This window comes from Atta cephalotes (assembly GCF_000143395.1).
Source record: "Atta cephalotes unplaced genomic scaffold scaffold00076, whole genome shotgun sequence".
Lineage (NCBI taxonomy): Eukaryota > Metazoa > Arthropoda > Insecta > Hymenoptera > Formicidae > Atta > Atta cephalotes.
This window is the reverse complement of record NW_012130140.1, coordinates 412,759-429,870: the sequence shown is the minus strand read 5'-3', so window position 1 is coordinate 429,870 and position 17,112 is coordinate 412,759. Positions and strand designations below refer to the sequence as shown.

Sequence of the window (17,112 nt, the reverse complement as noted above, 5' to 3'; positions counted from 1 at the left end):
ATATATATATATATATATATATATATATATATATATATATAATTGTATATCAAAAAAATGTCAATTTTATATATAATTATATATAATTATATGTAAAATATTCCTCATTTTCCCTCTTCCTCTTTCCTCGGGCATAATTTTTATAGTTGCTGATAAGGTATGACATCATTTTATGACTTGAGACAAATTAAATATTAGGTGATATTTAAACAAATCGTATCAGTTTTTTACCGATTCCTACGATTTTATATTTTAAATAAGTTTCTGGAATTTATTTTATATTTTTTATTTTAAATAATTCAGTAACAGTTATTTTATTGAGTCATGATCGGCATTATACGTAAATTTAAAGAATTTCTGAAACACAGACTAATTTGCGGTAATGTCTTAAGTTAATTTATTAACTGAAAAATGAAATAACGATTAACTTAAGATTAAATTAAAATGTTTAATATTTTTAGCCAAAGCTGTATTTAGCGCAAATTATTTCATAATATTAAGAAAATTTACATGTATCTCTACATAAAAAATATATACATAAAATATTTTATCAACCTTTATTTAATTATTTAAATATGAATTATTAATATAAAAGAATAATGAAACTTGAGACATAATATTGGAATATCAAAAATATTCCACGCGAGTAATTATTAATTACGTTTAAAAGAACCATACAAGTAAAATATAGGATTGAACTGTAACAGAGATGCCACAAAGCAAAACACAAAATGTACGACGATACCCGTTTGTCAAAATCATAAAAATATGAATAAAAATATGAATAATTGAATAAACCGTGAATATTTTTTTTTCATACGTGACAATTGAATATTCGAATAGCGAAGGGTGGTAGCGCGGCAAAAAGCGAAGGGAGCGAGTGGTGGTTGATTACGTCATCGCTTCGGTATTCGCTCGGCGATCTTGGAGGGAGACGGAAGTGTGATACGAATCGCTCCCGGTGTCGCATTAATTTATAAAAATGAAATATCTACGAACGCGAATTACGTAAGAACTAAGTGTGCTAATGGTTAAGAAATAAGTCAGAAGTTATTTAATCCTTAGTACACAAACATTCGATCATTCGTGTCTTAGCTTAATTTTTATCATTTTTACAAGTGTATATATATATAAATTATTAAACAATTTTTATAACATATATATATTTTGACATCTTTAGAAAGTATTTGTGCAATTATATATTCATAACAAATTGTAGATAAATTGTTGTAACTAAATATAGTTAACAAAATCAGAAAAATGCACTGTTTCATATAAAAAATATAAAACTCTGAAACAAAAAGTTTAAAGAAAAAGTATTTCAGTATTTTAAAATTGACATTCCAAAAACTACAAAAAAAAAAATAGTTCAAGTGTCGGCTGTCTAAAAAGTTTAGTTATTGAGTAACTTGAAAATGATGTTTTTTTAATATATGTGAATGACTACAAATTGAAAATATATTACATTTTCATTTTAAAACGATGAATTTTATTATTGCTATTGTGTTAAAAAAACTTATAATTTATTAGAAAAATATTATCTATAACATTACAAACAACAAATAATATATAATTACGTTGTTTAAAACAAAGATATCAAAAATTGCGTTTATTAAGGATTAATATGTATATTATTTTAGGATTAAATTCTTTTTTTAATAATTCGCAAAATATTTTCGTAATACAATCGAGAATTAATTGAAGTTTTAAAGAAAAAAAAATTTTGTTTCGTTGCAGAAAATGTATACACTTTCATTTGTGAACTTTGGAGTTATATCAATTAAAGGATACGCACGAAGAAACACACAAAACTTGTTCTCTAGATGCCAAACTTTTTTTAGTAATAAAAAAAGACCGATATTTGGCCAGGTGCTCTTAGTATTTAAAAATATTATAAAAAAAAAGAAATGAGCAGGACACGAATGATCCAGATGTATACTAAGGTTAAAATAATAACTTTTAAATAACTTTCATCTTTTTTAATAAAATGCATTTTAAATATCTTTATTTTTTAAATTCGACTGAGCTCCGTATAAAATTAATAGTACATTATATTATATTAATATATAATATAATATAATGTATTATTAATTTTTGCAGTTTAATGATTTTACTTTCTAATTATTCATATTTTAATACTAGCGATAAACAGACATTTATTCGGCAATAATTAACAGAAAATTTGTACTGTTACACACAAATTAGGTAGATATATGAGTCTTATTTTAATAAAAATTTAGGAATTTAATCGATATTTTAAACAATGTCAAACGGTTTATGAAACTAAAGAGGAACTATGTAATAATTAAGGCAATAATGAATATAATTAAGTAAAATTTATTTCTATAAAACTGAAAATTCAGAGTGGAAATTTTACAAAACCTTATTTTTTTTTTAAATATAGCACGGTTGGCGCATAACCTTGATGTTTGTTTTTGCGCGGTGGTGGGACAAGCGGGTAGCTCATTATTTACATATGTCGACATCGTCGACGGGTTATCATTCAACTTCGAATGTTAATCTTCTTCGCAATCACGACAAGTGCTAGATAAATGCTAGATGTATTTATTACGAGATGTATTTTACATTCGTTTATAGCACAGGATTATTAATTCGTATGATTGTTAATTATTCGTAAGTGGATCGAGCCTATCATGTGAATCACGAATATACATATTATACAATATATATATTTTACGAACATATTTCATGCGATGTATTCGTTTAGAATTGAAACAATGGAGAAGAAGATTTATAATTGTTTTACAATAGTTATGGACGATAATTATTTTTCGTTAAGATAAAATTTTTCTTTTATTTAAATATGTAACTGTCTATTATTACGAAACGTATTTTAAATTGTATGTCCGATTAAATATTAATTTAAATTGTCAAGCAATTTTTGGCTCGATTTTGTTTAATATTTTTTGTTTTTATTTATTATACACATATATTTATACACATATATTTTGAACGATATCATATGAATTACAAGAAGAGCAAACTCTTTGCTATACACGATGGAGTTCCAGAAACCCTAGTACAATTTGCTAAATCGAGATTTTTTTCGTTTTTGAACTTTTCTTTTTCTTTGAATCTATAATATATCTCGGAACTCCTTAATTCTATCGACTTTTATATATCATGAACTTATTCATGAACTTATATCATGAACTTATTCTTTAATCAATTCTCTGTCGATTGAGGAAAAAATTAATTGAAATAAAAACCTTTATTAAAATTTTTAATTTAAAACATTTTCGTTTCCTTTATTGTTTTTTACATTCTATTTTATCTTGTTTTATTTTTACATAATAATTTTTGGTTCGTAGCCCTCTTTTTCTTTGTTTTCTAAAATTTATGAGCCTTATTACTAATCAGATAATTTAATTGAAATACGAATTATGTCTATTTTTATGGAAGTTACGGTAATAAATATGGATGGAGTCCTAGAGACTCGAGTATGTATATCAATGGTAGAAAAAAAGTATGTATAGCAAGAGTTAATAAATATCCTTAATATAAAAATAACGCAATTCGTACAGTTTGCGAATAATTTCTCGTTTTCGTGCATTTTTCGCAAGTGCGTAAACGATGAAATCGAGCATAACTTTATTGTGATTTTCTGCCGGCTATGATAACAAATTAATTATAGAAGGATTATTTTTCTTTTTTACTAATATTTGGCCTATTCAATTAATATCTCAATTTTACAGACATTATAATAAAAGATTCATTTTTTTTGTCCTGAATTTGTTTCGCAATAAATAATAAACTAACATGTGCTCAATATTCATATTTAAAAGTAAATCAATAACATATATATATATTTTTTCTTCTCTTCTACGACCTTGATGAGATAGAAGAGCTCAATACCTCGAGAAAATACACAAAAAGAATGGATTCTTAAGTGTCTAAAAATTTTCAGATTTATCTAAATTATGTATTTAATTAAATTTTTAGATATTTAAGTAAAATTGTTCTCTTTGTGTAAAAATCCAATGGGGAAGCTAATGAACCCTCGTCGCCGATTTAAGTGAAAATGAACGAACCGTAGCCGGTTCGTCGCGTCGTGCGTTTTGCATCGAGAGTGCCATTAAAATTCTCGGCCTAATAGACTTTTTATGATTCCCACGGACTCCTATCATAAATTTAATAACGTGGAGTGCCATAGTATCGCACGAAAGACTTTATTAATGATTAATCCGCGCGCGATTGTAGTATATTACCCGCGAGTATTTTTCGCGAGTATTTTCCTGTGCGAGAGAATGACAATCCAATCCTGAGAGAAGGAGGTGGTCTGAGAGAGACATCAGACATCGGTGGAACAATCTTGGGGTGAGTATTATTTCTTATCTGCATTCAAATAAGAATTTTTTCCGATTTATTCGAGCCTCTTTTTTACTTTTTATTTTGACAAGTTAATAATTAAAAAAAGAGAAATCATTTCGAAATTTTATGAAAATTTATTCTTGTTTCAAAGATTTTTTTCGGAAAATAGATAATTATATTCTACACTCATTCTTCAATTCTCGCGATACTTTTTATACGTAGTTTTTTTACGCGGTAAATAATCTCTTTTTTGCGCGGAATTTTTTTCTAAACTTTTACTATTTGTGTTTTTGTACAAATATGTAAAATAAATATTTTTATAACATACATATTTTTATAATATACAACATATTTTGATAACGTTTTTTTTACTGGCAGATTCCATTTATCCAATTTTCAATTCCGTAAAAAAATTACATGTGCTCCATGTAAATCAACAAGTGTTTATAATTGAAAACTGAATAAAAAGTTTGAATTAAGTACGTAAAAATTATCTTTTGAAATGTTAATCATTTTGAACATGTCTTCAATTAGGACCTTATGTTTGTATGTTACAGCATCATCGTAGATATCTGGCTAAATAATTCCGCTCGTTGCACATCGAATTGGTGAGTCAGAAATTTTTTTATTGAGATAATGAATCTACGATTAATTGTGTCAAATATAAATCAAATATATTTCAGCACATGAATTGAATAACAATAAATTATTATCAAAAAATTTATATCTCATAAATTCGTTGTTTTAAAACGGGTGAATTAAAATTGATTATTGAAAAAAAACGTAAAGAATATATAGACAGATCTATGAGTTATCATAATACCATTTGTGACTGGAAAAGGGAAGTGAAAATTGAATTAAATTAAAAATGCTTATTTTAAATTTTAATAATTAAGAAAGAATTACTACATTTTGATTAATAATATTTAACGTTATCAAAAATAATTTTAATTGTTATAAATTGAAATATAGCAGCCAAAAGATATAATTGAATATTATACAATATTTATAAGGATTATTAAATATTATATATAAATATTATATATTTACTATTGTAATAATAAATATTACATTATTGATGTATTATATACACATTGTATATGTATATATTTTTTGGAGAATTTCAATCTCATTCCTTACCGCTTAATTATCTACGAAAAGTCCTTTAAGCCAATAAAGCATCGATTTTACTAGTTCTGTTCCTTTATTTTCAACATAATTCGCATTTCGTTGATATCTATACGGCTTTCCAATATTTCCTCTAAAATTTTCTGGAACGTTGTAGTTATTGTTAATCAATTTTGTTGCTTCAAACTTCTTATTTCCCTTTTCATGAAAAATCTTATTTCCTAAAACAAAATTATCTTTTTATATACTTCTTATCTTTTTATCAAATTATATTAATTACCTTCTACAGTATCCAATAATTTGTCCGATTTTTCTTCTTCTTTGTTCATTTTGGATTTTTCGGAAATATTAATTTCTTTAAGAACAGGATTCCCTTGATTTTCGGAATTTATCTTCTGTACAATATTCACATTTTGAACATTGTTTGTATTTTCAACTTCAAATAGTTTTAATTTTTTATCTATTTTCGACTGATTTTCTGTATCTGCCTGTATTTCAAATTCTTCAGAATCCTTTCTCAAATTAAAAATTTTTTGAGTACTTGGAAATACTGAGAAATTCATATTCGGAGTATTCTTTTTCTTGCGAGAATTTATTAAATCTGAAAATTCATCAATTACGTCGTTATTTTCATACAATAATCCGTTTTCATCCAATAATTCATTTTTTTTTATATCGTCATAATTATTAATATTCTTTTCATCTGATTGACGTTTAAATCCTTCTACGGAGTTTATTATTGACTTATTATAATTTAGTATTTTGTTTTGCAATTCGGTTTTATTTAATAATACTCTTTCTTCATTGAAATCAAGCAATAAATTGTATTTTTTTGCGAAATCGATGACAGGCATTGAAATCATTGCGAAATTATCATTATTTGGTTTCCATAAATGATGTTCATTATTTTTTTCTTTTTCTTCTTCTTCTTTCTTTAAATTTTGTGTTCTCAAGGCGTTTCTTCTCGTCAGTATATTAAATGGTTGAAATGGAAAACTGTTACTTCCTAATATATTTTCTTGATCTTTCTTTTCCGAATTTGTTATCGTCGCATGCATATCTTCTTGTTGGTGATTTTTTGATGATCGAACTATATGTCCTTGCAGTGGGACGCAGCAGGGACATTTTCTTGTTAAAATCTGCTCACATACATTTTTGGAGATCAATAATGCATAAGAACCATCTTCCAATCTCTTTATCTCTAGCGGTAGTTTCACGCCATCATTGATGTAATAAAGTTGCGATTTCTGAAGTTCTGAGATATCATCGGAAGCAATTGATGAAGGAAATAAGGCAGACGATTTAGAAGAAGAAACGATAACTTGTTTTTCTTTTATGATATCTTCATTATTATTTATCTTGTTAATTAGATTGTTATCCTTATCGCTATTGCCATTACTATTCTCATTATCGTTATTTATACGTATATTTGTAATTTTATCAGTTAATGAGGACGAATTAGTTTTTGAATTATCATCACCAGAAAGTCCTGTCTTGAAGTACGTAGTTTTTGCGTAAGTTCTTTGAATTTCCGTGGTAACTTCGTGGATTTTAATGATATTATTTTCTGTTAAATTCTGCTGTTGCGATTCTAAAATATTATCTGTTAAAGAAATAATTGTAGGTTTATATTCTTCTCCATTTGTAGATGAAATTAAATTACCATCTGTAGTAGTTAGATATTCCATTTCGTTTTCGTCTTTAATTTCTGCTATATTTTGTAAAGGCATGTCATCTTGTGCATAATTGGATGAAGATTTTTGTATAAAGTTCATGGGCGCTGTTGTAATTTCAACATTTTTATCATCGATACGATTTGTTGCATATTTTAAAATCTCAGGCGAATAATACTTTATTGGTGGCAGATTAAACTTAATTCTTTCTAATATTATTAGTGGATCAATCTTATCAGTTGTAGTAGTTAATATGTTTTCATTTAATGTATGATTTACTTCTTCTTCGACATCTTTAGCTCCTACTATATTTTCTAAAATTTTGTTATCCGATACGTAATTGGGTGTTTCTTGTATAAAATTCGTCATCGTTATTGTTTCTTTATTTCTTTCTTTATCGATGGGATGATTTTTTATGTATTGTCCAGCTCCTGTTGAATTTGATTCTGATACGCTAAGATTATTTTGTAAAATAGCTTTGTGATAAATTATTTTAGGTTTCAGTGATTCAGCTATTTTCTTTTCTGCACCATCTTGTTCATCTATCTTCTTTAAAATTTGATCTGTAATATCTTCTTTTATTTTATCTTCATTTGTTGATTCTTCTTTTTCTTTTTTCTCATATAAATGTAATAATTGCGGAAATTCAGAAATAGTCAATATGTTTGCATTATTTTCTAATATCTTAGCTTTCTGATTGTCTGTGGTATGTATTTCTTTATTGTCTATTTTTGTATCTTGTTTTTTCATATCAACATTTTGTTTGCTATTTAATATTGAATTATCAATATTGTTTTCTATTTTGTAATTACTTGTAGGTATTTCTTGCATATTAATCATATCCATATCTGCCTCGTCACTAATAATTTCATTACTTTGTTCTAACGTATCAATATCTTCTGATGAATTTTTTGACTTTCTTGATTTCTGGAGAATGTCATTTAGTGCATGATTTATCAAATCATCTATTTTATCATCTTTATCGTTAGATAAATTATTTCTTACACTTTGTACGATTATATTTCGCACAATATTCTGGTCTATTTGCGATGCAATTGCCGGAGAGTTTAAAAGCTCTTTGATGATCTCACGCAAATTTTTCGGTGTTGCTATTGATAAGTTTTGGTCTAAAATTGGTGCTAAGGTCACTAAATTAGTTTTCCATTGTCCATCTTTAAATTGATGCTCTTCGAGCATCATCGGTGGAAGTTTGTGATGAAAACTAGAAAGTGTATCCAATATGCTGTGTAGAGTGTTTTTAATTACACCATGTGACCAATCGTTTGTAAAATCTTTTCTAGGAATAGCTGTAACATAGGATAAAACATCTTTTACTTTGTCTACGATTGTATTTTCTATCTGCGGCATTGACAGAATGTCCTTTAAATTCGGAACTTGCAGAATTTCTGGTAGTAAATTTTTACCTTGCGTCTGAAGAATATTTTCATCAAAATCTTTTGTTTTGGTTAAACGAGTATTCGACGTAAAGTCATTAATGACCTTTCTGATAGAATTTAAAAGCAAGCTATTATCACAAAATGGTAATTTATTTGTTGATGAATCGATCATTTTAATATTATTGATGATACTTTCCTTATTGTTTGAATTACTTAATTTTTTGTCGTTGAAATATTGCATTGTCGTAGATTGTTCTTGAGAAATCTCTCCTGATTTGATGTTGGTTTCTATTCCTATTTCTTTTTTTATTTCCTCTACAAAATTATCTCTAGTTTTGGAATTAGAGCTAGTCTTTTCTTCAAAATGCTCTTGAGGGATTTTTTTTTTAGAATAAATATTCACATTTGATTCTTTTAGGTAGTTTCTATCTTGCTTTTTAAGATCGGTTTTAGAGTCGTAAACTGTTGTTGTCTCCTTTTGAAAAGTATTTGAATTAGATTTTATATTTGTTATCTGATTCTGTTGATTAATTTTCGAATTATTTGCTTTTTCATCACTGTTAGATTTATATGAAGGAATAAAGTAAAAAAATTTCTTACTTGATGTTGGATTTACTATTTCCTCATCATTTGGATTTAACAATAATTTAATTTTATGATTTTTACTTTTTCCTAATAATTTTTTTTTTCCCATCGTTGTAGTTTCATCAATTGTCGGATCCATCAATTTCTTGATTGAAATATGTATAGTTTTTACAGTATTAAAGGGTGTATTTTTATCATAGTTGATATCTGACTTAGAAATCTGTTTTATAGATTCTGACTGAAATTCACGCAGAGAAGCTTCATCAATATCATCATTTTTTATATTTGTTGATTCAAGATATTCATTTACATTAACATTTGATTTATTGATTTTATTAGTGGATGACTCCGATGCAAAGTACGGATCAGTCGCTTTGAGTTTATTTGAATGATTAATGTCATCTCTAGGGGATATTTGTGTGACATATTCCGGAATTCTAATCGCAGAATACTTGTTAGGATTATTTTCTTGCACCTGTTTAGCAAATTTTGGTGATATTGCACTGAGCACGCACACATCGCGACCAAATAATTTTATGCATTCTTCCATGTTAATAAATTTTCCATCATTCGTTATATCATAGGTAACGAATGGTACGCTGCTTGTATCGACATCATCTGCCGAATATGTCGTTGACTTAGAAAGATCATCTAGATTTCTTTCCGTTTGTTCGGTAAAATCATTTGATTTCTGCACAACTTTATTTAAATTAGAAGGACTTATAGTGTCATCTTCTTCCGTTGCATCAGTCAAATAATTTAAATTTAAATTAGCTTCTGTTTCTGAATCGGCTGATGCATCTACTTTTGAAACTTCTGTGGTTAATTTAGGAAAATGTTCTTGATCTCCTTCAGAGACACCAATTGGATTGTTTGACTCAAGATCATTTGTTGCTTCCCTACTAGTTATCGCATCATAATCTGTCAAAGGTACATTAGTAACTGACATGGAATTTTCAACCGAATTGGTTATTACAGGTGAGCAAATACACGGTTTTTTATGAATAACCAGTTGATCTTGATTATTTTCAACTAAATAATTTTGTCTGTTCTGAAATGAAATAAAAGGGATTCCGAGATCAACATATTTTCCTTCATTTCCAATCATCTGAGATAAAACATTTGGCGTTATTCCATATAGAATTGATACAGGCGGAATGTTCATTTTTTCTGGATAAGATTGTATTGGGAAATAATTGATAAAATTAGAAAAAGGCAGTTCATAAGGATTTTCATGATATAATTTTGGCGATTGTTGTTGTAAGATATTTGCTTTTGTATTTTTATGTTTTATTAGTCTTCTTTCATGATTTATCTTTTCAGGTTCGTTTTTGGAGGAACCTAATATTTTTGAAGAACTTTCTTTTGATGAGCTAGAAGAACAGTCCTCTTCGCAATGACAAATATATTTTTCTGTATTACATTTCTTTGTTTTTTCTGGAAATTTTAAAGTTATATCCTTCGCATTTAGATTGTCGTTAAACGGTCGTAGAAGAATTTTATCTTCATTTGTAACAGCTACCATTCTTTTTGATGTCGCTGAGTTTTTCTGAGAATATTTTGTGTTTTTTGTAATATGGTCATCTGAATTTTGCTGGAAAGTTCCCACGTTGATATTTTTGTTAGCAGTTCTCGTTCTATTATTATTTTCTTTTGTTGATAATAACAAAAATCTATTTCTCCGATGTGTATCGCAACGCTTTGTTTTTTGACCCATTTCCTTTGACTTTTCATGTTCATTTTGTGTTTGTCGAACTGGCATTAATAAAATGAGTGATCTTTTTGAATTATCTTTTATAAGATGTTCGTCATTATATAACGATGGATAGGGTAGAATTGTCGATAATCTAAAAATAATAAAATATTTGTTTAGAAAGACTTGTTAATTTATTTAACATATTTATTACACATATATACACACTATCGTTTAAAAGTTTGGAAGCAGTTGAAAATTTGTAAAAAAAATGTAGTAAAATGATATTAATTATAAAACTTTAATTATATACTATACGAAATTACAATAATTTAAACTCTTAATTACTAAGATTAATCATTAATACCTAAATTTTAATTATATTTTTAATTTATTAAAATATCTATGTCTTATTTTTAATTGTTGTAATTATTTTAACTGTTCGAATTAGAAGCATTTTACTTATTCATTTTAGTGATCATTAGAATGCGATTGAATTATATTGTGATTGATAAACAAATAATAAACATAAATAAATAATTATATTTACTCAAATCACGAAAGTTTGTTCTTTCTCTATAATAGAACAACAGTGTCTGAACACAAGTCATCATGACATTAGAATGACGTCTGTTTCGCCAAATGACTTCAAAATTATTATTAATAATTAAAAGTCATTTTTCAATCATTTACGATCCATTCTAACATCATTTTAATAATAAAAGATATCGTGACTTGTTATTCTATTAAGCATATACACTCGGTAAAATTCATGTCTTATAAATCAGCAGAACAAAGTAAGCAAAATCAATTCTAATTAACATTTGTTAATTAGAATTTTTTTATTTGTTCATTTGTTGCTAAGAAATTGCCAAAAAAAATTGTTGCTCTGTCAATTTTCTTAAAAAATGATGTTCTCGTAAAGGAAGATTAAGTTTTTAAGAAAATTTGCAGAGCAATAAATTTTTTTTCTCGACAATTTTTTAGCAACAAATAAAAATGTTAATTAGAATTGATTTTGCTCATTTTGTTTTACTAATAAGACTAATTTGTAAAATTCTTTAAATGGAATATTTCCTGGAACATGATTAGATAATATAATAGTTTGTCGAATACTTAAAACAATACTTAAGTTTTCCATATTGGATTTTCTGTAGAAGTATTGACGCTACTGTTTTAAAAGAGAAAATAACTTCCAAACTTTTGAACGATAATTCACATAAGATTTATTCGCATTGCTTGAATATCTAAAAATTTTTGTATTTAAAACGAAGTAAACACACTGCTCAAAAAATTATGGCATAAAAAAATTGTGGGCAAAAATTGGTAATTTTGCCAACTTTAATAATTTTGCGAAAAATTATCGTAGGATAACTTTTTTTCTTTTTTAATTAAGGTTTGAAATCTTTATTTAAGCGTTATGGCCAGATTTTGTTTGATGCACCACTGTAACTCTCAAAAATATGAGAATGTGTATTTGTCATATTAAAAATTGCAAAGTTTGACAGAATGCATGGACTTTGTAAAATTTTTTTGAAGAATGCCGTTTGCACGGTATAAAGTTCGAATTTTCCTCTTTAATTTAAAAGAAAAACGAATCGCTGTGATTTTTTTCGCAAAGTTACAGCATTTTAAAATTACCTTTACATTTTTTACTATACTACTGGCATTACCGGATGCATCACGACGAGATTGCTGGATGGATTTTGCACATTTCTGTGTATATGCAGATTTATATTTGATAATCAATCATAGATTAAGAGATTTAACAAGACAATCTGTCAATCTCAGAGACTTATCACAAGCTTTAGTACAAATCTCGAATGACATTCCACAGGAAGAAATTAAGGCCTGCAAAAGTTCATATTTTATACAAACGTTATTTTGTTAAAAAATTTTGTTTTTTGCTAAAAAAATTTTACAAAGTCCGTGCATTCCATCAAACTTTGTAATTTTTAATATGACAAACACACACACGCGCGCAGACACACACACACGCGCGCGCGCGCACGCATGCGCCATACGTACACGCACACACGTACACGCACACACGTACACGCACACACGTACATGCATACCCTCATATTTTTAAGAATTACAGTAGTAGGGATGCATTAAACTTAAAATTTTTTGCAAAATTATCGTTAATCAAAGCCAATTCTTGCCAAAGTTTGACGGAATGCACAATTTTTCTATATATATTCTATATATTTTTCCATAATTTTTTTAAGCAGTGTATATTCGGATATTAAAAAAAAACGAAGATTATTTAAGTTCAAAAAGAGTACGCAATGCGAACAGACATAAGTATTGATAATTTATATTATCTATAAATATTTGACAATTATATACCTACATTAGGTAACAATAAAAGACATCAATAAAATAGATAACAATTTTAATTGTTTGGATTTTTAATTAGTTTACTTAAATCATGTACGAAATTTTATTTTTTAGTTTAGTTGTGGGATATTATTTTTCATTTAAGCATATAATATTTTTTTATTTTATCTATATCTTATATCGATATCATGAGGCAATGAGACAACTTTAGATCGAAAATTTTCAATTCAGCAGTTTGTTGTGACGAAGCAGATTATTGTGTGTGTATGACACATAATATGATAATGACATTAATGATTTTGCTGACAAACAATTATGCAAGTACTAACATACTTTTACGTCTGCAGTTTGAAAAATTGAACTACTTTTATATAAAATTGGATCAAAAAAGAATCAGAATTTTTCTTATTTAAACTTTAATTTTTAGTACACACACAATGATATTCTAATCTTTTAGTATCTTTTAGATAGGTTATTTATGTTTCGAATTAATTTTCATTATTTTTACGAGTAAATAAAAACTATTAAGTGATTCTTATGTATACTTTGACATCTTTAGAAAGTATTCATAAAGAATTGCATATTTAAAACAAAGGAAACAAATAGAGATCATTATTTGGTCTACTCCTAGTTATCCCATTAAAAAAAATGAGAAAAGAATGTGAATCTGATCGTGTATATTAAGGGTTAATTAATTAATAAAGTAACAAATTTTATTTACCTTGAATTTAATAAATCTGCAGTTTCTATATTTTTAGCAGTAGATACTTCTTCCGAACGAACAATCATTAATACAGTCAAAAGGCACAAAGTAATTTTCTCATACATATTGATCAACCTCTTTTCAACTATCGGATATTATCACGTTCCTCGATTGTAAACACAAAAATTTTTATTATACAAAAAAATAATATTATCACAATAATATTTATATAATATTAAATAAATTATAATATATTTTTGAACATACATTATATAACAGCCGAAAAAATGAAAAGTTAAAATAATGATAGATCAATAGTTATTAAGATAAATTATATTAATAAATATATGAAATAACAGTTGCATTAAGAGAAATAATAAATATGCTATATATTCCATTTTTTAATAGAAATATAGAGAATAAATAAGATAAATAAAATATTAGTTAACGTACTCATTAAATAATTGATTAATTTTATAATTTTAAAATTAGGTTAAATAAACTAAAATGTAAACAATATATTATGTAAATATGTGGCAAAATTTACTTTATATTGACGTCTCCAAAAACGAACTGAACTCAATCATGATCAAAAGCACACTGTATCATTCAGTGATTCGATGAATGTACAATGGACATTCTATCATCACATCGTTATGAAATTTAACTCGTTAATTATGTCGCAATATGCATCGTATGTGTATGAACAACTTTTGATTCAATTATTAATGACCTGATTTTCTTAAAAATTGCTGCTTATAATTATAATATTTTTTGCAATTCTACGAATATGAATATCCTTCAACACAATTATAATATTGAATGATGTAATCAATTGAAAAATGTATCTGCATTTAAAAAAAATAATTATAGCAGAATCTAATAGTTAAATCTATAATTAATTAACTTTTTAAATAGTAACCTTGAAATAATTTTCAGTCTTAAAATACAAGTTAATAATAATAAAATAAAGTTTGATAATTTATTTTAATTATTAAGAATAATATCATTTAATTTAATACATTCTTATTTCTATTTACTATCTTATTGATTTATTTAATTATAATAAATAATATATATCTATTATAAAATTAAATTACACAATATCATGCTAAATATTATATAATGCAATATTATATAAGGTGTATCTTTTTCCAGTTTTTAATAACACATTATTGCATTATAATAAGTGCATTATAATAAGTTCTATAAGTTTTTAAGATTAAGTTTAAATGAACGCTGAAACGTAAAAGTTTTATAAAAAAATTAATAGTTAAAAATTTATGAATTATTTAACATTTTATGTCAATATGTATCACAAAAGTATAAAATATCTCATAAACTATTGGTTCTTTTTTTTTATTATGTTTATAATAAAAAAACGTAATAAATTGTTCAATCTGCACTTAAAGGTATATCTATATACAGGGGTACCTAAAACAAAACACCGAATATCTTAAAAATTAAACACGGTAAAGAAAAATGTTTCAGATAAAAGTTGTATGATTTGAAGGGGAACAAATAATGACAAAATTATTTTTAATCCTTAGTATTCACATCTCTAGTAATCCTACACACATCCGGATATTTGTAACCCAGCGTTTTCTTTTGCTTGTATCTCAGATTATAGTGCATCGATTTTAACTAATTTTTTTTAATTTAATGTTTGAAGAAAAAACCGAAAAAAAAAGAATTTTTGAATTAGGAAGTCTAAAATATTGTAGCACAAAAGATATTTTACAATAAGTGAAAAGGGGTCGGAAAAAACGTGAAAAAAACGAATTTTTTTTCAAAAATTTTTTTCTCATTTTTTTGTAAAAAATAAATAAAAAAATATTTTATTATTAGTGATAAATCAACAACTAATGAGTTGAACTTTAAGAAACTATAAACATTTTGTTCTAAAAACGACCTTTTTTTTCGCAAAATGAAAATGAGTAATTTTTCAGTTTTATGAAAAATTGAAATAAAATAAAGTAATCTTATCGTTCTTTTATGATAAATATTAACAATTTACTATTACATTTAATATTAATAATTACAATAATTATTAATAAATGGCGATTTTTAAAGGGAAAAATATTAAATTTTTTTTTTTAAAAACTATAGAGAAAAAGATTATAATTTTTTAAAGATTATAATTATAACATCATGAATATACTTGTTTCTAGAACATTTGTATAAGAAAAAAATCAACAATTTAATGATATCAAATTTCAACCGGATAAATTCCCGGATATTAATGATATCCGAACGGATAGTAAAAAAATGCCGGATACCGGATATTTTCTGGATATCCGATGCATTTCTATTCTTTACTACATTGGATACTGGTCGCATCGTAATGCATTTGCCGCGGGAGTCATTAACAAAGAAGAAGAAGAATTTTTCTTATATTAAAAACACAAAAAAAAAATTGACTTAAATCATTTTTTTATGATGCACTCATGATTAAAATCATAAATAATTTAATTAATCATTTCTACTTACATTTCGATTTTACAGTAAAGATTTTCTGATGTTGTAGCAAGAAGTTAGAGTAACCCCCCCAACACGCACTTTACACCGTACAATTACGTACATAATGGCATATTAGGAGGTCGCCAAGCAAGGGAATTGTAGAGGTGATATATAAGTTCCTCCTCTCCTTCGCCACAGCATCATTGCTCAAAGCGTGTTCGAATGCCTAAAAATCGGGGGCGCTAATCCCTTTTGTATACTGAGGGTTAAAAAAATCAATTTTTCATCTCCACTTTTTTAAATGGAATGATATGATTTTACACAATATGGTTCCTCTAATTATTCTGCATATAAAAGTATTAAGATAGTGATATCAAAAGAACCAATAATTTATGAGATATTTTATATTTTTGTGGTACATATTGACATAAAATGTTAAATAACTCATAAATTTTTAACTATTAATTTTTTTATAATCGCATCTTAATACTTTTATGAATAGAATAATGAGATGAATCAATTGATGGAAAAATATCACATAGTTGTTTATTTAAAAAATTATCCATTTCGCACACATATTTTTTTAAAGCAATTGTAATCTCGAAAATCAATTTTTTTAAAAAACGGTTTCATTATTTGTCCCCCTTCAAATCATACAACTTTTGTCTGAAACATTTTTCCCTATCGTGTTTAATTTTCTGATGAGATATTCTGATGTTTTATTTAAGGTGTCCCATCCTGTGTGCATATATATATATATATATATATATATATATATTATATAGACATACTATTAAT

At 26.1% G+C, this 17,112-nt stretch overlaps 1 protein-coding gene across 1 annotated transcript; it reads right to left on the bottom strand.

Moving 5' to 3' along the window:
• Positions 1-5,475: 5,475 nt before the first annotated feature.
• Positions 5,476-13,979, bottom strand: LOC105624375. Its single transcript, XM_012205739.1, has 8 exons — positions 13,920-13,979; positions 9,288-10,664; positions 7,946-9,005; positions 6,848-7,447; positions 6,464-6,802; positions 6,255-6,373; positions 5,741-5,948; positions 5,476-5,681 (listed from the first exon to the last, which is right to left on the bottom strand). Exons 1-8 carry the CDS (start codon positions 13,977-13,979, stop codon positions 5,476-5,478), a joined length of 3,969 nt encoding a protein of 1,322 aa, XP_012061129.1.
• Positions 13,980-17,112: the final 3,133 nt, after the last annotated feature.